Below are 24,906 nucleotides of genomic sequence, written 5' to 3'. Positions count from 1 at the left end.
TCTCTCCTCAGTCTGCTTATTCATTGCAAGGGAGAAAAAAACCAAATAATTAATGGAGTACAGAAATTAGGTGATCAAAATTAACCAGGTGACCAAAATTAACATCACCAGTGAGGACTTCATGGCCTTTGGATGCCTTCAGGTGTGATATTCTGAGACTATTAACATCACCTAAAACACATAACCTGAATCTAGTCATGAGAAAAACACCATTATTTAAAAAAAAGAGAAAAGTTGACAGGGGCGGGGCAGAATGATTTTTAAAATGTCAGCGTCATAAAAGGCCAAGAAAAGCCATGGATGTGTTCTAGATTCAAATAAGCTGAAGATACATGACAATTAAGATATCTGACCCCGGAATCTTCCAATATGGCAGGGTAGGTGGGGAGAATTCTCTAAAGGGCACTATGGGGTCAACTGACAATATTAGAATACAAACAGTATATTAGATAAATGTATTATATTAATGTTAAAAAATAGAACTACCCTATGACCCAGCAATTGCACTACCAGATATTTATCCAAGGGATACAGACGTGCTGTTCTGAAGGGGCACATGCACCTCAATCTTTATAGTAGGTAATCGACAATAGCCAAAGTATGGAAAGATCCTAAATGTCCATCAACAGATGAATGGATATAGAAGACGCAGTATATATATATATATACACAATGGAGTATTACTTGGCATTCAAAAAGAATAAAATCTTGCCATTTGCAACAACATGGATGGAACTAGAATTATGCTAAGCGAAATTAGTCAGAGAAAGACAAATATCATATGACCTCACTCATATGTGGAATTTAAGATACAAAACAGATGAACATAAGGGAAGGGAAGCAAAAATAATATAAAAACAGGGAGGGGGACAAAACATAAGAGATTCTTAAGTATAGAGAACAGAGGGTTACTGGAGGGGTTCTGGGAGGGGGATGGGCTAAATGGGGAAGGAACATTAAGGAAGATCTTTGTTGGGATGAATACTGGTGTTATACTTAGGGGATGAATCACTGGAATCTACTCCTGAAATCATTATTTCACTACATGCCAACTAACTTGGATGTAAATTGTTTTAAAAAGTATATTATATTAATGTTAAATACACTGAAGACAATAACTATACTATGATTATATAAAACAATATCCTATGCTTAGGAAACACAGAAACATTTCAGAGCAAAGGGTCATGATGGGTGATGTAACTTTCTATCACATGGTTCAGAAGAACAATTATAGACATTCACACATAGATAGGGAAAGAGCGAGAATAAACAGAGCCAATGATAAAGGTAAAGGTAAAAATTGTTAACAAATTATTAGCTGGTAAGTTTGAGATTATTTGCAAATCGAAAATTTAAAGAAAAATGAACTGTTCTTGCCTATGCCTAAATTGGCGTTCTTGATTATCCATTTTCCCTCCGTAATATTCCAAATGCAACACAAGGAAGAGATGCTTGTGCCAAGAAACAAGAAAGTGCAAAGATATTTTAACATAATTTTTTGTCAGTGATTGAAGTTTGCCCAAGCATTACACACCATCCATTCTCAGCCGAGTCCATCGCAAAGACCAGCAAGCACTGGATACTCTAGCAGCTTAGATGCAATCATTTCCTGCTAATTCCTCCAAACAGGGCCTTGATTCTAAAACCTTCTCATATCCTACAACTTCCAGAATCACTCCATGCACAAAACAAGTCTCTCAGCTAATCTTTCAGACAGGCACTGTCAATGTCAATCAGGTGGATTCAATCTTTTGAACTGGATCATCCTAATATCTTTTTTTTTTTAATGTTTTTTATTTATTTCTGAGAGAGAGAGAGAGAGACAGCGTGAGCAGGGGAGGGTCAGAGAGAGAGGGAGACACAGAATCTGAAGCAGGCTCCAGGGTCTGACCTGGCTGCCAGCACAGAGCCCGATGCAGGGCTTGAACCCACGAGCCATGAGATCATGACCTGACCTGAAGTCGGACTCTTAACCGACTGAGCCACCCAGGTGCCCCGGATCATTCTCATATCTTAAGCCATGTCTAAGTAGCTGGAGAATGTGGATCTCAGGAGGCAGCATTACCTCATCACGTATCCACAACTTGCCACCACTTTGAAACTGCCATCAGAATCCCACATCCTCAATGTCTATGACATGACAATGCTCCTCTATCACCACTGGAGGTGCTGACCTCCAACCTGAAATAATTGTTTCTTGAGAATCAGTAGAGGGAACTATGCCAAAGACCAAAAATATAGGAAAGACTTTTCTATAAGTCCATCACTGGAGGTAGAATCAAAAAGGTCACAACCAAAATTAAAATTTCCAGCCATGCTTAGGAATTAGGAAATTGCTATTCTCCAAAACACTGCAGAGACAGAACATACATATATTGGTGAGTCTTTCCTATCCTTCCTGGTTCCATTTTATTATTCTCTTGGAACCTTTAGTCTTGACTATCTGTAACTTAAAATACCCATATACTAGTTTTAGTTTTGACTTTTTATGCTAGATATTCCCCCTTATTATTCATTTTTCTCCAAATTTTAATCAATAATCTTACTTAACAAATATTTACCAAGATCCTACTTGATAGCCAGACTTACTGGTACTTACTGGTACCAGAGGGAAGATTCAGATTTTTTGTCTACAAATGGTCCCTGAGAAAACAATGATATGAAGACAGTAAGTGCAAAAAAGTCTGCTTGCAGAAAACCATAAGGAGCCAGAAATGAATCATGACCAACTGCAGAAACTAATAAACTAGTCAAAGCACTAAAATTTAATGAGAAGATAATTTTTAAAGTAGGTGAAATTGAAGAAACGTTACATGTAACATTATTGTAAATTTAAAAATCATGCATATTCTTCTCCATCAAATTTCTCAAATGCAGTTAAAAACACACACGTACAAAACCAAGCAATTATAAATCTTCTGAAGCATGTAACTGTGATTAGCTGCTACTCTCAGCAATATAAAAATACTTTCACCACAATTACATTCCAGGCTGTAATGTAATTCAAAACAAACAAGTCAGACATCGTTCAAATGGCAGAACCAACAAATACAGATGCTTTGCATCAAGGAAATGAATCCACCGAAGAAATGCAACAGGGGCCTGGAGCTGGGCTTCTGGTGGAACCGCGAGGCCCCCTTCTGGGCAGACGCAGCGCACCCCAGTGAGGTTCTACCGAGCTCTTCTTCCATGGGCACCAACCCTCAGTGCAGTCAGAAAGCGTGAGTATCCGGGACTTCCGGCTGCAGAGACCCTTCCCGGGGCTGTGTGCCCATTTTTTCAATTTTAGATTTTAAATTCTAAATTTGGACTTTTATAAAAAGAAATAGCAATTTGATTTCAGAGTAGATGAAGCCATTCTATTTACTTGTGCAACCGGCAGACCCGTCACCAAATGGCACGCCCACCCCCTCCACTCCCTTCTCCCTTTCTTGTCGCCATGATCCTTAAGACCATCTAACATACTGCATAATCTATCAGGCGTAGTGTCTGTCTCCCCTGCTAGAATATCAGCTCCGGGACGGCAGGATTCATTGTTTTGTTCACTGATTCAATGAGCGAATGGAGCCTGGCAGAGTATAGCTGCTCGGTAATAAAGGAATTGTCTCATTTCTGCCTTTATGTTTGAAGAAAATATTCATCTTCATCTTCAAAGAAGGCATACGTAAGGTTTTATTATAGCAATATGCTATAATTTAAAAATGACACTTAAGTAATTGCTTTAGAAGTATGCATTTTCTTGACCTGCTTTATAAAAGCAAAAAGATATCTGTTCTGAGGCACACACAATCATAATCTATATGTATATAATTCATATACAAATTCCAAGAAAGTCACAGGCCCTCAACACCCAAGGAGGACACAGTGGCTGCAAAGAATGCAGGGCCCGATTCTGAAAAGCCAGGCCTAGAGCAGGTGTCAGTGTGGCACGCTCCAGTCCACACACACCAGGTAACTGGGTCTGGATACACATTTGCTGAAGCTCAGCATTCTCCTGGCCCGGGGCACAATGATTTTGGCAGGAAGAGCATGTACTGCTTACTAATTTCTAAAACTTCCAACTTTATTTTTTCTCCCCTTCTTAAAATGTTCTTTATGCTTATGGAAAAGCTAACCATTGTTTACAACTGTCAGACTTTTAAAAAGTGCTCATTTGTTCCCTTAACACAGCAAATAGTGGGAGATGATTTTCCCAGGGGATAAGGACATATAGGAACATACGATTCAATGATGTCAACAACTTTCAGTCCAAGAATTTCGTTGAGGGGCATCAGCCTTCCCTCAGAACAAGTTCAAGGTTTCTGACATTCCTTTTTCCGAACTTTTGATTTTGGTGCTGTGAAAAGAATAGCAAAGAAAAAGAGAAAATGAAGAGGAGGCCCCACGTCAGACTCTCTTCACATTGCTTTGTCTTAAGTGAGGTTACAGTATGTACAGCAGGGGAAAACTGACCGTTTGGATTTTCCTGTTTGTAGAAGGTCTTCAACATTTCCACTGCTTCCTCGGCCCGATATCCGGGAATGCACTGTTGAAATGAGAAGACTGAGGATCAATATCGCCCAATGAAAACGTGGCCTGTATCCCATAAAAACAGCAACATACACATAATTATGTAAACTTCCTTCACATAATGTTAATACACTTTGGGGGTAGCAGTAATGTGGGTAAGAAAGTACATTTCCAAGAGAATACAGAATCAAACATCAATCCAGTCAACTATTATTTCTCAATCAACTACTACTGAAGTTACTAGCTATGTGATGATTTTGGGTAAGATCTATGCTTCAGCTTCCTCACTTGTAAAATGTATGTAATTATAGCACTTACCTAAAAAGGATTTCATGAAGATTAAATAAGATTACATAAAATAACACCTGTTAAATACCTGACACATCATTAAGTGTTTGGTAAGCGTCTGCTATGTTTATCTACTGTTATTCACTGGTGGCCCATTAAGCATTTGATGCTGAGCTAGAGTTGGTAGTCCACAGGTATAAATGTTCAGCTAAGCATGCTTTTTATATTTTTAAAGGTTTGCAAAGAAAAAAAAAAAAAAGAAAAAGATGTGACACAGATGCGAGTGGCTCACAAAGGCTAAAATATTTACTATTAGGCTCTTTACAGAAAAAAAAAGTCAATCTTTACTGTAGTGGATGTTTTTAAAGGGGTTTCGTTTGATCTATCTTTGGTATCTAACTACAAAGAAAAGATCAATTAAGTGAAAGAATAAGAAATTATGATAACGGTAAGGAGTGAAATTATACATAAAATCTTACATGAGGATGAAACTTTAACTTGCCTTAAAGATGGCAAATATTTAAAGAGGCTGAACGCGGCATTTCAGGGAAAGAGTAAAATGAGCTTGGATTGTGTGAGAAATCCAACTAATGGGGTATAGTGGAGCTACAGGTGAAGAAATTAAAGAGATAAAATGAGGTCAAAATATACAGGGCTTTGAAGGTGTGTTATAGGGGTTTGAACTCGATATGCTGCATCCTTCTAAGACACAAGAAATGAAAAAATGAACAGAGACTCCAGGGAGGCACATCCGGAAGCAGCCATAGGAGGGGAAGCAGAGAGCGAGCGCCAGCACACGGGCCCTGTGAGTGTGGTCTGTTGCTCAGAATGAACCCACCTTTCTCTAGTGCCTTCAGTCAGCTCTTACCTGGACCTATGAAGACTGAATAAACCTTCCCCATCAAAAGAAAAACTTTACAAGTTCAATGTCTTTAGATTGCACATATAAGAGAGATCATCAGGGGCACCTGGGTTAAGTGTCCAACTCTTGACATCGACTCAGGTCATGATCTTGCGGTTTGTGAATTCGAGCCCCTCATTGGGCTGTGTGATGACAACATGGAGCCTGCTTGGGATTCCCTCTTTCCCTCTCTCTTTGCCCTTCCTGCTCATACACACACACACACACACACACACACACTCTCTCTCTCTCTCTCTCTCAAAATAAATAAATAAACTTTAAAAAAAGAGATCATACAGTACTTGTCTTTCTCTGTTCGACTTATTTCGCTCAGCATAATGCCCTCAACGTCTGTCCATGTTGTCCTAAATGGCAGGATCTCCTTCTTTTTTATGGCTGATATATGGCAATATTCTACTGCATATATGTAATAAAATATATATTTATATATATGGAACATTCTTGTTCTTATATATATGGAACATTCTATCTCTTGCAGAGAGTAGAATGATAGTTGCCAGGGATGGAGGTTGGGGGTTTCAGGGAATTAAGAGACAGTGCAAAGGGTATAAACTTTCAGTTATAAGGTAAGTTCTGAGGATCCAAGGAATAGCATGGTGACTATAGTTAACAATACTATATTGTGTACTTGGAAGCTGTGAAGAGAGTAGAGCTTAAATGTTCTCACAGTAACAACAAAATGGTAAGCATGTGAGGTGAATGGTGTATTAACTAACTTTACTGTAGTAAACACTTCACAATCTATACACCTATCAAATCATCCCATTGTACACCTTAAACTTCTACAATTTTATATGACAACTGTATCTCACTAACCCTGGAGGGAAAAAATCCCAATAACCTTCTTCGACCCTGCCCCCTAGGCAAGCTACTACCCTGATGCTCCTGAGAACATTCCAGACCCCTGGCTGTCCCTTGAGTGGCTCTCATTTCCTCTTCAACCTCATCCATGCTGGTTTGTGCTCTTAGACCTCCCAAGGGACCCTACTGACCAAAACACTGGTTTCCTTTCCATTGTCCTCAACTGTCAGCAATGGTGGACTACTGACCATTCTTGCTTCTTTTTAGAGCTCTCTCCTCTCTCGGCTTCTCCATTCTCACAACCTTCTCAGACCAGTCTAACCATGGTGGTCAGTCCCCTTCTCCTCACGTTACACTGTGCTCCTCAGAGCTCCCGCCTCTCCTCATGCTCTCATGAGCACCAAACCAGCACAAAGCACTCTCCCTTCCTGTGAAGTCAGAGCAATGGCCCTCCACCTTGGCTGCTCAGTGCAATAGCCTGGGAACTCTCTTAAGAAAATACAAATATTCCTCCTCCTCCACCCTCTCACCTTCTTATACAGTTGGTCTGGGGCAGGGACCTCCCACAGGCACATTTAAAAATCTCTGTAATATGCAGTCTGGGATGAGATCCACGGAGTTACAGATGGAGAAGGAAATTGTATCATTCTAAGATACCAAGACAGTGTTTTCAACTATTCATTATAGCAATAAATTGTGGCTTTAATAAAAAGCGTGCATTCTTATTAAAATAAACTTTTAAAAATGGAATGGGTATGTATTATAAATTAATCACTATCTTCCCTAAAAACAATAGTTCTGTAAGTCTCCTCTAGGAGCTTAATTCAGCTTATAATATAGCATTAAAGGAATCTATGATTCTGCAATACAAAAACAGCATCCCTTCTCCCACAAACCCCCCACCCCAACCTGAACCAACCAAATAAAGGAAGAAAACACCAGATCCAGAAGCCTGGGGTGTCAATGTCTTCTTTAGAATCTAAAACGGTTAAACAAACAAACATAATTTGGCATCAAACCTGGAGATAATGGCTTCAAATGATGGTAGTTCATTTCACTGGAGCCAGTTTGTCCAGGTACACACACTACAGTCTTATTCTTTGGTTCAGCAAGATCAACTCTGTGCAGAGACGTGTAGGAGAGGGCTGTTTATGCACTCAGTGCCACTGATGTGTTGGAGAGAAATTTTCTACCCATATCTGATACCAAGGGCTCATCTTTGTTCTGCCTAGAAGCTTTGAGAAATTCTTTAGATCTTTCTCATAAATAAAGTACAGGGTCAGCAATTCACTTGCAAAGAGTTATGTAAGTAAAATCTGAGCCACTAAGAGAAGTGACTGGAAAGATCAAATCACTTTGCAGATTTCATGTTCACTAGAAGTGTCACTTTGTAGATTTCATGTTCACTCGAAGTGGGGCTCGAGCTCACCCCATGCAGGGCTTGAACTCATGAACCGTGAGATCATGACTCAGCTACCCAGGCGGCCTGAAGATTTTTTTAACAGTCAAGCCGATAGCATTGTTTACTCTTGTTCTATTACAATTTCTTTTCTGATGTGATGTTAAAAGTCATCTATTCTCAAATATGCAGAAGTTGTTAGGAAAGCTACTGTTCAGCTGGAAAAACTCATAATAGAATGTTTTCCAAAATTTGTTCTCAGTGGGATTCAGCCAAATTGAGCCCTTCATTGGTACTTGGTATTCTCCTAAGAGTATCTGAGGTCTTTGAAGTGAACTGCCCACCATGTCAAGCTTTTGTAAATCCTTTTCTTTTTAAAACATAATACCTCAGGGGCACCTGGGTGGCTCAGTCGGTTGAGCATACGACTCCGGCTCGGGTCATGATCTCACAGTTCGTGGGTTTGAGTCCCATGTCGGGCTCTATGTTAACAGCTAGCTCAGAGCCTGGAGCCTGCTTCAGATTCTGTGTCTCCCTCTCTCTTTGACCCTCCCCTGCTCACATTGCCTGCCTCTCTCTCTCTCTCTCTCTCTCTCTCTCTCTCTCTCTCAGAAATAAATAAAACATTAAAAAAGAACTAAAAAAAAAAAGAACTCTTAAAAAATAAATAAATAAAACATAATACCTCAGGATTAACTTTGGAGAGAAAAAAAATCACACCAGTTTATGCAAAATGATATGTATCTACAGGCCAAACTCTGAAACAGAAATTCCTACTGCTCATAGCCTTAAACATAAAAACTTGGGGAGAGGTGGCAAGATTAAAGGGAAAGTAGAATTTTTAAGGGAAGATTAAAGCAATGTGGATTCTTGGGTCTAGGGGAAATTTCAATATTGAAAAGGCAGGGGGAAAAATAATGAAAATACAGGTATTAATTGCTACACACCAAAAATAGTACATAGCGATAAAGCAAAATGATTAGCTTCGTGCAAAAATATCATGTGTGCACTGTAAATAGCATCTACTGTTACTGACAGAGTCCAAGCTTCACCCAAACTCAGTCCAGCACAGAGCTGGGGACACTCACTGAGTGAAAATGCCAACAGTGACCACATCTCCAAGCATCTGTGACAGCGTTGGTAAAGACCGTCAGGAAAGATACCTTGAAAGGCTGGGGACTTTCCTTCTGGAAAGATTCTGTTAATAAAGAGAGCCAAGCACCTACCTGGAAATGATTACCTGTCATCTTACAATGAAGCATAAATGAACTTGACCAGAGGTCCCAGAGTCTACCTGGTACTAGCACGGCTCTTTGGTATACTGACCATACATGAACAATTCCCAAGCTCCTAAGGAGATCAAAGGAATTCAAAAGAAAGAAAAAGCACAAGCAGGTCATATTACCTGAAATGGTCTCCCAGTATTTGGCAAATCAGCAGAGGCAATATTTAGAACGGAGCCACAACCACCAAATCGTTCGTTCTGACAGCCATATACCACCAGCGGAATTTATGAGAAAGAATTAAGGTCTTGAAGCAAATGTGCAGTTCAAGTGTGTGTAGGTAGGTTTTGAGCTAGCAAATAATTTTTTAAAGATCTTAGAGACAAACTTGTTACACTCAGTATCTGTACTACTTACTCTAAGAAAGACACAGTTCAAAGAGCTGTAACTTGTTCCATTTCCCATTTATTTACAATTATAATGTCATAAGTGATGTGTTTCTTACCAGGTATTCACTTTTGACTTAATACTTTTCATACATTGTAATAGGTATTCGTGGCAAAAGTAAACAAAAACATATAAACAGAGAAAGAAAAAATTTTAATTACCTATAATCTATTATCCAAAGGCACCAATAATCTATTACCCAAAGGTACATAGTCTTTAGATCTTTTCTCTGCACACAGTTTTATAATCTAATTTGTGATTTATCCTCCTATAGTAGCTTGTTAGCTCTTAGTTTTTTCTTTCTCTAGTTCATTTGGTTAATAGTTTTACATCTATTGATATGAAACAAAGTAATTTTATTACTTAAAAGTCTTTCCTAAATATATTTTTGGCCAAGGGGCACAATATTTGTAACCTGTTTCATAAGTCTGCTTTCACATGTTAGAAAGCAAGTTATGTGTCTGGCCATGTTCAAGTTTATAGGAAAGGGCCTGAGACATTAACTCACAAAGTCAAAGGATACTCATCAGGCGGAGAGCAGCCGCACACATAATACATGGCTCCACAGTGACATACAGCACGGTGTGTTCAAATACTTGAGAAGAACTCTTGCCACGATGGCGGCACCAGTCTAGGGCTTGATCGATGGCCACCATTTCTGCATGTCGAGTCGCCTGGAAAAAGAGAGGTGCTGGCATCAACGTGGAACTGTATTTTACAAACGCTCAAAAATAAACACCCCAAATGGGCCTAATGTTTCTGCCAACATTTTAATGAATAAGGGTTTCAGGGACACCCTTAGCACTTGACAATGCATCCCTGGCTCAAGTACCGTAACCTCACCAACGTAAGACAGCTTATCTGAGATGCCATGTGAATTATGCTTTATTTTTAGTTAAGTACCTAAGAACTTCAGGGGATGTTCCTTCAATTAAATACCACAGAGAATAGAAGTCTCAAAACAAAACAAAAAAAGAGTCTAGGGTTTGTTAATATTCTAGGGGAAGCCTGAAGTCTTCATAAGCATGTGCTCCAGTTTTCAAGGCCATCTCTCACCTCACTCTAAGCAAATCCATATTTAGTTTACTAGAATGTCATCACCTCTATTTTCTTTGGGATGAGATTTAATATTGTGGCAGACTCTGGAGAGAACCAAAAATTTGGTATCAGTCTCGGATACCTCATGGCTGGCAGCAGAATATAGGAGAAATCACACAGCAGTTGCAAATACCCATACTTAACTTTGAATTCTGACTGTGGCCTCACTCATTACATGGCCTGGGCAAATTACATAACTTCTCTAAGCCTTGGGGCCCCCATGTGCAAAACAGGGCACACTGGCACATACACCTCATAAAACACTGGATTACAAGAAGCATATGTTGAATGCTATATAGGTACTCTGCTATGCAGTAATTATTAAAAATAGAATGATCACATACATCAATAACCTTATACTGATTGCTAACTAAGTGCAAGTCATTGTGCTAAATCCTATGTGAGGTTAAAGAGTCTGTCCTCAACAACTATAAAAATCTAATGAGGTAAATAGGAAGGTGCTAACTGTGACATAGAGTAGGGTTGGAAAGTGCTGGCACAGTGGCCCTAGCTGCCATGGAGGCTAGAAGCAGGTGGAAGTGGGGCTGGTCCAGAATTATGAACTCAGAGCTATAAGGCACCTTAGCAAACAGGTTCCCAAAGCTGCCTGCACACCAGACCTAACTGGGGAGCTTAAAAAGTTTCCCCAACTCGATGCTTTTAAAAAAATCAGATTCAGAATTACTGAACCAAATCTCCCCAGAATTCACAGGAAGTAACTGTTGAACTAAATCACTGCAATCAACCTCTCTTTAGTGTGAAGAGCCAGAAGCTAAGTGAGGACATGTTAAAAACACACTGCTGGAAAAGGTGATGGTAGTGAAAGGTGTGGTGGTAGTATCCGAGCCAAAAGTAGGACTTGGGTCTCCTCATTTGAGGTCAAGAGTCTTTCTATACTATTTTATAGGGTAATCTTTTTTTTTTTTTTTAATGTTTTATTTCTGAGAGAGAGAGACAGCAGGGGAGGGTCAGAGAGAGGGAGACACAGAATCCGAAGTAGGCTCCAGGCTCTGAGCTATCAGCACAGAGCCTGATGCGGGGCTAGGACTCACGAACCATGAGAGCATGACCTGAGCCAAAGTCGGACACTTAACCGACTGAGCCACCCAGGAGCCCCAGGGTAATCTATAGGACACAATACCAAAATAAATGCAGGCCAATTTCAAGATACAGAAGAAACCCAGGTCATTGGAGAGTTAGATGGATGATGTTAGGGCATACAAAGTTCTCATATTAAAAATATTATACTGAATCACAAAACGTAATTAGAGAGACAGGATAATTATTTAAAATACAGAATTCTACTTCCAGACAAGTATCTGTTTATTCAGTAATTGCTACATTATGTTTATTACTTACCTCAAAAATGTTTTGATATTCACATAATAATTGCTTTGTGAATCTGGGTTCCTACTTTGCATGTTTTTTTTTTTTTTTTTTTTGATAGAAATGATGGACAAACTTTAAATCTCCCACAGCACCATTACCAATACTGGCTTCTTCTCTACCTACCAAGATCAAATGATACAATCAAAGTCTGTGTTAGTGGCGTTATGGTTATAAGCTGTCCATGAGTCCAGCTAGTGCTTTTTATTTTCATGAAATTGTAACACACTGTGGTGCTATCAAGAAGTACTGCCTTAATTCATGAACTCCTCAATCTAACCACAATAATATAAGGCACACATGCTATTAAAGTGTGATAGCACATGTAGATATAGAAACAGAAGGTAGTAGACTTTACCCCATTGAATTCTCTAAGACACAAACAGTTTTCTTTATATAATCCTTTTATACCTTCAAAGATATACACTGAAGGTGATTGTTTAATTTAGCAGGAAGAACAGATTATTTAAAGGTAATAAAAAATGTGATATGAGTTAAACTGATGTTTTGTAAAGTGGAATTTTCGTATATTAGATATGCTTAAGATAGAGATTAGATTCATTTCTTTACTACTGAAACTCCAATGTAGTAAACCCCTCTTGAGTTTTACTTAAGTGTTAAAGTAAAACTCCATGAAATAGAAAATTAGCGCAAATATTTTATTGCTCCATTAAATTTTTCTGAATTTTCCAAATTTTAAAAAACCAGCATGTATCACTTTTATAATCAGAAAAAAAAGGCATTCAGAAAAAGAAATGTTAAGAGAAACTACCCTTCCATTGATCCCTACAAGTCTCTACTCAGACTCATCTTCTCGCCAATTGTGATGAAGTTCCGGGCACTCCTACCTTAACTGCTATGTTTGCAATTATACTATTCAACTGACATACATTTTTGGTTTGATTAACTTCATTTCGTCCCTTCCCAACAACTTCATTGTTGTAGACCATGAGACAGCCAACGGGAACTTCATTGTTTTCTAGGGCTTCTTTGGCCTAAAAGACAAAGTAGAAAAATTAAGATGTAATGTTCAATACTTGAAAAGATGACCAGAAAGAAATAGATGCAATGTGAAGACACACGTATAAACACTGAACAAAGAAATACACTGAGGGGCGCCTGGGTGGCTCAGTCGGTTAAGCGCCCGACTTCGGCTCGGGTCATGATCTCATGGTTCGTGGGTTTGAGCCGCGCATCGGGCTCTGTGCTGACAGCTAGCTCAGAGCCTGGAGCCTGCTTCAGATTCTGTGTCTCCCTCTCTCTCTGACCCTCCCCTGCTCACGCTGTCTCTCTCTCTCTCTCTCATAAATAAATAACATTAAAAAAATAAATACACTGAGCTCTCCCTCTCCTCAAATACAGTTCAGTGCTTAGTGCCTTTGTTCTCCATTGTTTCCATATGAAAGGAGACTCAAGAACAAACTCCCTTTATAGGTTCTGAGCCCCCCAATTTTTTCTTCCCATTGGAAGCAGAAGTGAGCAAAAGACTATTATTGACTCTTGTTATTAAGTTGGCAGGGTCTGTGCAGCTTTTCAGAGATCATATATAGATTTGCAAAGGAAAAGAATAACATGTATAAATACTTAACTGAAATCTATTTCTTTTTTTTTTTTTTTTTTACAAATAGTTTATTGTCAAATTAGTTTCCACATAACACCCAGTGCTCATCCCCACAAGTGCCCTCCTTCCATGCCCATCCCCCCCTCCCCCCCACATCCATCAGTCCTCAGTTTTTGTCAGCATTCAAGAGTCTCTCATGGTTTGCCTCTCTCCCTTTCCCCCACCATTTCCCCCCTTCTTCTCCCGATTGGTCCTCTGTTAAGTTCCTCCTAGTCCTCCTATACGTGCACACATATGATATTTGTCCTTCTCTGCCTGACTTAAACTGAAATCTATTTCTTGTTGAAATTCTACTTGCTTAATTGTTTTTGTTTCTCTAAATAGTATAGAAAATATCCTCTTGGGTTCCAATAGCATAAAGGTAACCAGATTGGATGCCACTCTGTTCACAATTTCTGCTTTGACACACGAAAAGCTTAGGAGCACTCTGTGTTAAAATGGCACAACCACTTTAGAGAACACTTTGGAAATTTCTTTAAAAAGTAAACACGCATAGAGCCTATGAACAAATTCCACTTCTAAGTATTTATTTAAGAGAAGAGAATGTATGTCCACACACACACACAAAACCTTGTAAAAGAATGTTCATAATAGCTTGATTTGTAATACCCAAATCTTGAAACACCACTGGTGTCCTTCATCAAAAGAATGGATAAACAAACTGGCTTAATAACACAATGGAATACTATTGAGCAACAAAAAGAAAAACACTAGGGATACACACAACAACATGGGTGAATCTCAGACATGATGAGTAAAAGAAGCATACACGCTATCTGATTCCCTTCGGGTTTAGTACCAGAACAGACAAAACTAAACACCGATGATAGCAATTTCTTCATGGTAGGTCACGTGTAGACTGATTGGAAAGGGACACAAGGAACTTTCCCAGGGTGCTCAAAACTATTTTGAAAAGGGTGTGGGTTACACAGATGTTTGCATCAGTCAAAACAGAATAGACAATGCATTTAAGACTTGTGCATTTCATTGTATGTAAAGTACACCTCAATTGAAAAACATAAATTAGAAAAATAAGCTTAAGAACATTTCCATCACCACCATCCCCGAAATGGCAAACCAATGGTTATATTCGCAAAGTCTCCCCCATCACAGGCTGTTTATTTTTCTTCTGGCCTTGTCAGTGATTGAATCAGTTGGGGCTCAAGACAGTAAAAGAATACTTTATTGGGCATACAGTAGAAGCAAGCAGGTCATATCTGAGTACTCCTGACCCTGCTGCTGAGAGAGAACAAAGGAAGAACACAACCCTTGAACCTAGTGTACAATCATCTCCACGTACTGCAGTCAAGAAAATCCAAGTATGGCTGTTTCTAGAAAGCCATGGCATTTCTTATATTTGGCAGGCCTGAAGACACTTTGGAAGACTAGATTACCAATTAATGTAGGTATTCATACACAGAAGGCATATACAGTGCAAAGGTGAAGACATTGCTTTAAGACAGCATGTTCTATCTCCTGCACTAGCCCCCTATTCCAGGCTCTACTTAATTTAGAGTAGCAATAACTTCCCATCATAATGCCAACATGGGATCTTTAGCCACTTTAACCATGCTCAACCGACCCTTAACTTTTTGTTGGGCCAATAAGGAATAAGTGAAAGGAGAGGCACACCGTGGTAGGAAATTGTACCTTTCCTTCCTCCTTCAGGGTGGTGGGATAGAGCTGGGGCCTGCATAGAAGTAAGGGCTCAGTATTTGAAGCAGGGAGACCGCATTCTTCAGAACTGCGTCATGAACCACCCACAGGCTAGTGCTGTCTAGTTCTGTAACAATGGTTAAAGTATGCCCAGTTTATGCAAAGTTTGAAAAGTCTGCAGAGTACCAAGTTTTGGTGGATATACACAAATAAATATACAGCTAGAGACGATGGAGATGCTGAGTATCCATGCAGTTAAGGCAATAAGCACACAAAGAATTGTAAGTAAGGAAGTAAGATTGGGGGTAGGGAGCACCTCAGTGGCTCAGTTGGTTGAGCATCTGACTCTTGATTTTGGCTCAGGTCATGATCTCACGGTTCCCAGGGGTTCCCAGGATTGAGCCCCACGTCTGGGCTCTGTGCTGACAGCACAGAGTCTGTTTGGGATTCTCTCTCTCCCTCTCTGTCTCTCTCCCCCTCCCCCACTGACACTCCCTCTCTCTCTCAAACTAAATAATTAGACATTAGAAAAATAAATAAAAATTTTAAAAAGAGAAAAAAAATAAATAAGGTTACAGGGCTCCTGGCTAGCTCGGTCAGAAGAACATGAGACTCTTGATCTTGGGGTCATGAGTTCAAGTCTCATGTGGAGTGTAGAGATTACTTAAAATAAAAACTTTAAAAAAATATTAAAAGTACACATAACCTCAGGTACACAAGAAAGAGAAATCATTTAATCATCCAACAAACATTTGTTGAAGATCTTGAGATAGGGAAATTATTCTGAATGATTAGGGTGTCTCTGAATGCAATCACAAGTGTCCTTATAAGAGATAGGCAGAAAGATTTGATATTATGCTGTTGGCTTTGAAGATGAATGAAGGGGCCATAAACCAATCAAGGAATGTTGCTACAGAAGCTGGAAAAGGTGAGGAAACATAGTCTCTAGCACCTCCAGAGAATATGTTCTGCTGACACATTGTAGTTTTAGCCTGATCAAATGACTTTAGAACAAACACCTGGCCTCCAGAACAGTAAGAGAATAAACCTGTGGTGTTTTAAGTTACCAAGTTTGTAGTACTTTGTTACAGAAGCCACAGGAAACTAATACACTCTGTTAAGAAGACAGGCCAAAACTGGAAGAAAATATTTGTAAACTACATACCCAACAAAGGTCTATTATCAAGACTATATAAAGAACTCTCAAAGGCTGGTGGAGGGAAGGAAGGAAGGAAGGAAGGAAGGAAGGAAGGAAGGAAGGAAGGAAGGAAGGAAGGAAGGAAAGAAAGAAAGGAAAGAAAGAAAGAAAGAAAGAAAGAAAGAAAGAAAGAAAGAAAGAAAGAGAGAGAGAAAGAAAGAAAGAGAGAAAGAAAGAAAAAGAAAGAAAGAAAGAAAAGAAAGGAAGAAAGGAAGAAAGGAAGAAGAAAGAAGAAGAAAGAAGAAAGAAGAAAGAAAGAAAGAAAGAAAGAAAGAAAGAAAGAAAGAAAGAAAGAGAAAGAAAGAAAGATCAAACAAAATCCAAGTAGAGAATGGACAAAAGTTATTAAGACACATCACCAAAGAGGGCATACAGATGGCAAATAAGTACCTGAAAAGATACTCATATCATTAGCCATTAGGGAAATGCATATTACAACCACAATGAGTTATCAATACACACCTGTCAGACTGGCCAAAATAAAAAGTAAAAACACCAAAGGCTGGCAAGGCTGAAGAACAGGATCACTTCTAGACTGTTAACATATGACCCAGCAATGGCACTCTGAGGCATTCTCCCAAGGAACTGAAGACTTATGTTCATACAGTACATATATTCATATAAAGACACAAATGTTCACAGGAGTTTTAATCGTAATAGGTAGAAACTGCAAATGACCCAAATGTCCTTCAAAGGATGAACAGTTAAGCAAACATGTGATATATCCATCCCATGGAATACTACACAGCAATAAAAGGAATAAACTATTGATACACTCAACACTTGGACGGACCCCAAGGAAATCATGCTGAATGAAAACAACCAACCTCCAGAAGGTTGCATTTCACGTATACAACATTCCTGAACGCAAAATTACAAAGAACAGATTGTGCCTGCCTCTTAAGGGCTTGAGAGGGAATGGTGGCCATAATGGGTAGCATGAGGGAGCCCTGTGATGACTGAGCAATCCTGGTGGTGGGTAAACATGATATCATGTGCACAAAACTACATGTGTCCATACGGAGCTAAGGAAATCTGAATAGCTCTGCAGTTTGCATCAATGTCATGTTCCTTGTTTGGATATTGCAACTAAAGTTATGTAAGATGTTTCCATTGAGGAAAGCTGGGTGAAGGGTACAGGAGCCTTCCTGCAATACTTTTTTGCAACTCACTGTGAATTTATAATTATCTCAAAAGGGGAAGTTAAAAAAAAAGTAATAATAAAGGTAGAGTAAACTAAAAATAGCTTGTGACGGAGATTAAGAAGAAATGCCTAATAAGACAGGAGGAAAACCAGGAGTGTCTGGTGTTAAGGAAGATCCCAGAAAAAAAGACAAAAAAAAAAAAATGCCAAGAAGAAAAGGTCAGTGACACAGAGGCAATTTTCGTGGAATGGTGGAAATGGAATCCACTGCTTGAAAATTGATCTGCCTGTAGGTTAAATCTCTAGCTCCTATTACAAAACACTGTTATGTAATAACAAGTGTTCTGATTCTGAGCTTGCAAATGATAAGAGCTTACAACTTGTTGAAACACTTACTTTGACCCAGGACTATTTTAAGCACTTTATAAGTATTAACATATTTAGTTTACAACCCTGAGATAGACTCATTGAGCTTCTCCATATTAAGTAAAGTATCTTACATATTAAGATAAGTAAACAGAGATGTGGGGTAAGTAGGGAATTTGCTCACATGCGAGCCTGGGACCAGAATCCAGAGAGTCTCTTCCAGGCATTCAGATCAGCAACAAACATTTATGGAACACCTACCAAGTGTCAGGTTTCTGGCCATTTAGCTTCAAATTTCTACTCTAGTCACCAGCAATCAGCTACTTTATCACTTTTAGGGGTCCAAATAGGTCTAGGTTAAGGGACAGAAGGAGAAGGAACATTTAAGGGAGTGAGACATAGAAAGTCTAAGGATAAAAAAACTGCAAGAGAATAAATGATGGAGGGGCCCATGTGACCAAGATTGTCAGTAAAACTATCTCCTGCAGAATTCTATGTGTGGCCAGGTCAAGCATGTAGGAGAGAGTTCAAGACCAAGGGGAGAAGAAGCAGTGGCAGGGTACAGGGAGTGTTTCCCAATGGGGTTCCAAGTCCCGGTCACCTGTAAGGGAGCCCGGACCACCCTGCTGCGCAGGGCTGTCCCTCTCTCCACCCAGGCCTCCAGGTGGCTGGGCCTGTGCCTTTCATTCTTTCCTTCAGCTTTTCTTTCTCCTTCCAGCAAACTTACCTCCTTTACTCCACGTCCTACCTCTCAATGTTATCGTCCTATTTATTTAGAGTAACTTGTTTTTTGTGAAGTCTTCAAGTGCTGTCCAAATGAGAGAGAAAAACATGAGTGGTAGGAGTATTTAAAAGGGTAAATCACATTATTGGTGAGGAAGAACCCAGCCCACCATGCTGAGGGCGAGTGGGTGAGGGGCTGGGAAGGGTGGGTTACAGAGGAGGCGGAGAGAATTAACCCAAAAACCCCACAGAAATGAGTTTAGGTGAAATGCTTTTCAATACATATTTGCTTTGCTGTCAAGTTCAAAACAGAATTAATTAAGCTAATTAAATAATTCACATAATCTTCAATTCATCCCATCTCCTACTTTCAAACTTTCCCACCAACTCTCTCTCAAGTCCAATCATTTCTTTACAAATTTGCTTTGTTACTTTGTACCTGGTCCTTTTAAGATGCAGATGTTTTTAATATTTATGTAAATACCCATCCATTTTTCTCTTCTGTTTTCTCCCTTTGATCATATAAAAAAAAAAAAACCAACTTCATTCCACATCTTCCAGATCTTCTCCTAATAAACACTAACATTTATTTACCAGTATCTTCTTTCTGGTTTTAGTCTTCTTATGCTATTTCAATTAGACTTATATTTAAACTTACAAAAGCATAGTAATATATTCCTTTAAGATGTCTTTAGGACACCTGGGTGACTCAGTTGGTGTGGAGCCTGCTTGAGATTCTCTCTCTCTCTCTCTCTCTCTCTCTCAAAACAAAAAACAAAAAACAAACAAAAAAACTGTATCTTACCATGCTAATTATTTGTGTGTTCTCCTTTAGTCTTTGTTTATTTGATTTATTTATATAAATATATATATATTGTTTACTTGATTTAAAAAAACAGCTTTCATTTACTGAGCATAATATGTCAGAGGCTTCACAAACATGATCTCTTTTAATCTACACAACCCTGTGAGTTAGATACTATATACCCATTTTACAGAAGAGGCCTCTGTGGCAGAAAGGTTAAGACCCTCTCAAGGTTAGCTGGCTGTCAGTAGCTGTTCTGAGGTTTAAATAGATGCCTATATAAATATATGCCTACACATATAAAGTAATTTGTATTTCTGTTTGCCTAATGTTGAATATCACATGTAGTTATGATAGTTAATGTCATGTTTGTACCTAATATTCATAATCATTTTGATGACAGCACATTATTCAACACAGTCATATATCACAATTTAACCATTTCCCTTCATTGGAAGTTTTAAATGCTTCCTAGTTTTCCCTATTACATAGAACCTTGAAATGACGATTGCTTTTATGCTTCTAAACTATTTTCTTAAGATAAATGCCATACAACTATAAGTTAAATGATATGAACATTTATTTTTTGAGGCTGTTAATTACATTATGCCAGGTTGCCTTCCAAAAATGTTGTACCTATTAGACTGGCAGGGTTGCATTGATTTTTGTACAACCTCACTCATTTCATATGACATTTTTTAAAAAATGTATTTTTAAGCTCTCTCAAAATCATTTTTCTTTCTTTTCTTTCTTTTATTACGCAGACTTATGCTGGTATATTAAAATCACAGACTAGGATAGAAACTTTCCAGGGCAACCAACTTTATTTTAAACATGAAGAGAGTAAGACATTCTAGCTATCTACATTGGCCATATAAATATGTGTGCTCTGTACAAATGTTATGAAGATGCTAATATCTTCCCTATTACATGAATAGTGCATATTGCACTTTCAAATCCCTCAGAGCCTAACAGATTTGGCCCTAGAGATGTTTCTTGTTTAATCTTAAACTCTTCTCATAAATACATAGAGTACTTTGAATCACCTCAACAATCTTTGTAGTGATTTAAGATTTGAAGTCTCTGTAGTGGGGAGGGGATGATTAAACAAAGCACAAGATTTATGACAAGTACTTCTTCCCCTTTGTTTAAGGCCTGCAAGAACAGGTACCAGCCCAAACCACAACAAGGGCCTCCTTGACCCTGTGGAATAGGTAAAGTAGGCAATCACATCCCCTAGGTGCTTATAATCCAATCAAGAGACAAAAATGACAAGGCCAGAGAAACTATCTGGATGCATCTCCTTTTATAGAGTAGGAAGGGAAACCCCAGAGGTAGGCAGCAAAAGGCAGTAAAATGTCTTAAATATTTAGTCCAGAAGTCTAGAGAATAGTGCAGAGGTATGTGGATGAAATGCCCCAATATATTATAACCAAATGATGCTTAAAGGAAAATAAAGACCCAAAAGACAAAAAGATGGGGGAAAAAACACAGTTCTGATACATGAGTGGGAACACTCAATGACTTATTAAAGCCAGCTGTTTCCAAAAACCTCTGTTAAGTCCTCTATGGTAGCATCTCTGAAAATCTCATCTAAGCAAGGTCCTCTCTTTGAGGAGAGTTCCTGAAGCAAATAAAAATAAACAGAAGGGCCCAGAAATTCTGACTTCCTAGCATTCAGGCATCATCTGCTCTCTGGGGCACTCACGCATGGAAGGGTGAGAGCTTACTTTAAGATATTTTAGTCTTCCTGTGTATATATTATCATCCTCCCTCGTAAGAAGCTGCCTAAGATATTACTGAAATTATTTGGGGGAAGAGTGAAATTTTGATATTGTGAGAAGTAAGGGAGATGGTTCATTTTCAGAAATACTAAATAAAAGCCGGGCTGTCCAGTTAACAAGGTCTACAACCTACTAGAAATATATTCAACCCTTACCCCCAATTCCCCTACAATGGAGTCCCAACCTTTAGATACTTTACTTCCTGGTTCTTCTTCACACACACATCCCGCCCCCATTTGGTGGGCTCATTTTTGCAGGCTTTGCAATGAGCATGAGCCACAGAATAAAGGGAGGAGGGACTCAAAGTCTCTGCCTCACCGCAGGGAATAGGTTTGCTCCAATCAGACTACTTTTTGCCTTACATGGCCATAGGCAACTTCCAGGAAAGGCTGTAACCTCTGTAGTACTCAGCCAATGAAGAATCAGGGGAAGGACCTGTGCCCTAGGAGATAAACTGCCCACTGTGACTGTCCCCAATGTGCCTGTCCATCAGACACCCATTCTTGGTTGATTAAAGCCTTATTTCACTGTGCTGAGTCTCGGCGTCCTTCCTTTGATCGGGTCAGTGGGCTTATTTCTCACAGATATCAAGTGAAAATTCCTTGTCTCCAACTTAGAGTATTTAGTAACATAAAGGAAGTTCAGGACAAACAAATCCATATTACAAGTTACGAATTAATTTTTAAATGTATGTGAACAGTAGTTAAAGTATCAGAAACTATGTATCATGTAAGTTTAATGGAGGAAATAAATTATGAAATGTGCTCAAAGAATAGGTCCTAAAATCAAGTTAGTGGATCAGGACCAGCAGTACCATGCTGGCCAGTTCATGGATGTGTACGCGACATGGAAATGCCCCACCAGCAAGGGTATCATCTGTGCCAAGTACCACACGTCCATCCAGATGAATCTGGCTGAGGTTGACCAGGTGACAATTAGGTTCAACAGCCAGTTTAAAACCTATAGTATCTGTGAACCAGCTAACAGGATGGGGAGGTCAGATGACTCCATCTTCCTACAAACCAAGGCCAACGGCATTGTTTCAAAGAACTTCTAGCCAGAGAGGATCACGGATGTGGAATATTTGTCATAAATAGCAACCCCCCCAAAAAAAATATTCAAAGAAATTGAAATACCAGGAAAACTGTAGGAAGGTTAAGTGCTGTTCTGTGAAACTTTTCTTTTAGTTATAGCTATGTGGGTATTTACTGGGTTGTAATAAAAAGTAGACTCTTTTTTATTTTGAGTCACTTCCAAAAAAAAGTATGAGGAACAAGTTTAAAAGAACATTATGTAAGTAACTGAAACACATGTATAGATGCTATAATACATCATGGTTTAGAGAAAAATATTTGGCTTTAATAGTGAACAAATACAGGGGGAATAGTATGAGTAGAGAACAAAGAACATACCAAAATCATCTGCAGCACTAAATTCCCAATGCCAAGCATAGTGTACTCAATAAATATCTATGGAGTGAATGAATACATAATTGTGGAACTAATTAACTATTGGAGACCAGAAGCCACTAAGGATAGGAATATGATAAAAAGGAAAAAAAAGAATATAATCAAAAGCATGTATGAAAAAAATATTTGTTAGAGAAATTAACATTTAGAGAAATGTAACACTGAAAGGCATTTAACACATGTATATGTGTGCGGGTACATATATTTTTATATATATAGGTATATATGCCAAACACATTTTTATCCCTATTATAGAGCTTACTGGCACTCATAAGCATGAGTAAAGCTTAGATTATACACAGATCTGATTAGAGCCCTCTTAACCAGCAGTCCTGAAGGGAGCGAGGGAAGGAAGTGAAAAAGACAAGAGACCAATAGTATGGATGAATGAATGAATGGTAGATCTGACTGTGCAGGGAATTATTTTTACCCTGCTCTCCATCAGACACACCTTCAGCGTCCTTTCTCCTACTAGACAGGTTCAAGAGGTCATAAATACAAAATAAAGTGACTTTCCGGATATGCGAGCGTGTCCTCGGGGAAAGGGGATGCACTAGGTACGTACCATCACCGGCTGAATGGGGATGTTTGGCTCATACTTGATGCCAGTGAAAAAAGAAATGATTTCTCTACTTCCTCTCCTCCTTCCCTCACAGCACTGTGAGAATGGACTAAAGAAAACTTCAGGAGAATAAAGCCAGCTGTTTACCCAGAAATGTGACCGCCATCGAGATTATGGTGACGAGAAAGCACAACGCAGGACGTTTGCTCAAATGCTTGGGTCGGTAAAGGGCCAAAGAAAAATTCCCACCCACGGCACCCACCTCCTGGGCTCCTCACCATTTGCATCGCTTCCTCCATCCACTTTTCGGTCTCCTCCGCGGTCACCGAGCCCCCGCCGCCGCCAGCAGCCGACGGGGAGGCCGCCTTGGCCTCCATCCTGCACCCGGGCCGCGGCGCTCAGCGCCCGAGGCTGGAGCAGCAGCCGCAGCAGCAGAGCGCTAGCAACGGAACGCGGCAGATGCGGGCCGCGGTTTCCAGGGAAGGCGAACGGCGATGCACTCGGGAGCGAATTCCGGACGGACCCGGGTGGCCTGGACCAGTGAGCGCGGACCGCGGCGCAGCGGCAGCTACAGAAAGCGCAGCTGCTCGCCTGTAGTCCACGCCCCCTTCCCGTCCCGGTGACAGTCTCTGCGGAAAGTCGCGTTTGTGATTTCTGGAGAGCACCGGGCGGCACCACGGCGGTGCTGTCTGGTCGTTGGGGCCAAGTGACGAGGAAACGGTTTCCTGGCGAACAGCCCCTCACCCCCGCGGCCCCTAGGTAGCTCGCACCTCCAGGGTCTGAAGATGCTGAGATCTATGTGGAATTTTCTAAAACGTCACAAAAAGAAATGCATCTTCCTGGGCACAGTGCTCGGAGGTGGGTGACAGCGTCCTCGGAAAGGGGCATTGGGAGAAGGGGGCGGATGAGAGGTGACTGTCTTCGAAAATAGAGGCCGGGCGACCATGGTCCCGGATACGTGGAGGGGCTTTCGCTCGCCCGTCGGACGCGGAGCCGGGTGACTAACCCTTAAGAGTCTTCACGTCTCTGCAGTTGTGGGATTCGTGTCTTTTGTCCTGACGCTGCCCCTTAACTCTATTTTCTCTCCTGTCCTTCCTTTTCATGGACCTGGGAAGAACCCACCACAGTTGTTTCTGTTTCAAGATAATCATTCTCTTACGGACACATATTTTTAAGTTGTTTTCCTGTGAGACTCTTCGTTTCTCTTTGGCACTCTCGGTGCTTTGTTTGGGTTTCAGCCTTAGCCGAAGTTTCATAATGTTATAGGAGTTACCGAAAGCCTGCCCTTGCAGTGTTGTTTAAAGTTACAGGCGTCTGGGCGGCTTAGTCAGTGAGCCTGGAGCCTGCTTGGGATATTCTCTCTCTCTCTCTCTCTCTCTCTCTCTCTCTCTCTCCCTCCCTCCTTCTCTCCCTCTCTCCCCTCTGCCCCCTTCTCAGCTCTTGTGCATGGGTACTCTCTCTCTCTCAATAATAAAAAAAATTTAAGTTAATTTGAATTTTTG

General features: G+C 39.9%; 3 protein-coding genes across 5 annotated transcripts in view; 2 read left to right on the top strand and 1 right to left on the bottom strand.

Annotated features, from left to right (window-relative positions):
• Positions 1–2,801: 2,801 nt before the first annotated feature.
• On the bottom strand, positions 2,802–23,838 carry ADAT2 (adenosine deaminase tRNA specific 2). Its single transcript, XM_039230875.1, has 6 exons — positions 23,683–23,838; positions 12,967–13,071; positions 10,116–10,266; positions 9,328–9,434; positions 4,456–4,528; positions 2,802–4,339 (listed from the first exon to the last, which is right to left on the bottom strand). The coding sequence occupies exons 1-6, from the start codon at positions 23,779–23,781 to the stop codon at positions 4,296–4,298; spliced, it is 579 nt and encodes a 192-aa protein (XP_039086806.1). The 5' UTR covers positions 23,782–23,838; the 3' UTR covers positions 2,802–4,295.
• On the top strand, positions 22,128–22,430 carry LOC120231035 (40S ribosomal protein S21-like). Its single transcript, XM_039230907.1, has one exon. It carries the CDS (start codon positions 22,128–22,130, stop codon positions 22,428–22,430), a length of 303 nt encoding a protein of 100 aa, XP_039086838.1.
• Positions 23,839–23,987: 149 nt separating the features above from the next.
• Positions 23,988–24,906, top strand: part of PEX3 (peroxisomal biogenesis factor 3) — a 38,250-nt gene continuing 37,331 nt past the window's right edge. For 2 of the 3 annotated variants that reach the window (XR_005528233.1, XM_039230871.1), the window contains exon 1: positions 23,994–24,262. Coding sequence is in view for 2 of the 3 variants with exons in the window: in XM_039230871.1 (XP_039086802.1) it covers positions 24,190–24,262 (73 nt within the window). In the remaining variant the exon portion in view is untranslated. Of the gene's footprint in view, positions 24,263–24,906 lie in introns of all 3 variants that reach the window. The other variant, XM_039230872.1, reaches the window with a different exon arrangement.

Source organism: Hyaena hyaena, unplaced genomic scaffold, assembly GCF_003009895.1.
Source record: "Hyaena hyaena isolate Hyena2069 unplaced genomic scaffold, ASM300989v1 scaffold_52, whole genome shotgun sequence".
NCBI classification, from domain to species: Eukaryota; Metazoa; Chordata; class Mammalia; order Carnivora; family Hyaenidae; genus Hyaena; species Hyaena hyaena.
This window is presented reverse-complemented; position numbering and strand designations above follow the sequence as displayed.

Bases quoted from the DNA above. Each gene is read 5' to 3' on its own strand.
- LOC120231035 (XM_039230907.1), top strand. From the start codon at position 22,128: ATGAAATGTGCTCAAAGAATAGGTCCTAAAATCAAGTTAGTGGATCAG.
- ADAT2 (XM_039230875.1), bottom strand. From the start codon at position 23,781: ATGGAGGCCAAGGCGGCCTCCCCGTCGGCTGCTGGCGGCGGCGGGGGC. The intron at 13,072-23,682 runs GTGAGGAGCCCA...TTTGTCTTTTAG, and splicing joins TGGAGGAAGCGATGCAAATG to GCCAAAGAAGCCCTAGAAAA. The intron at 4,340-4,455 runs GTCAGTTTTCCC...TTCTTTTCACAG, and splicing joins CAAACAGGAAAATCCAAACG to CACCAAAATCAAAAGTTCGG.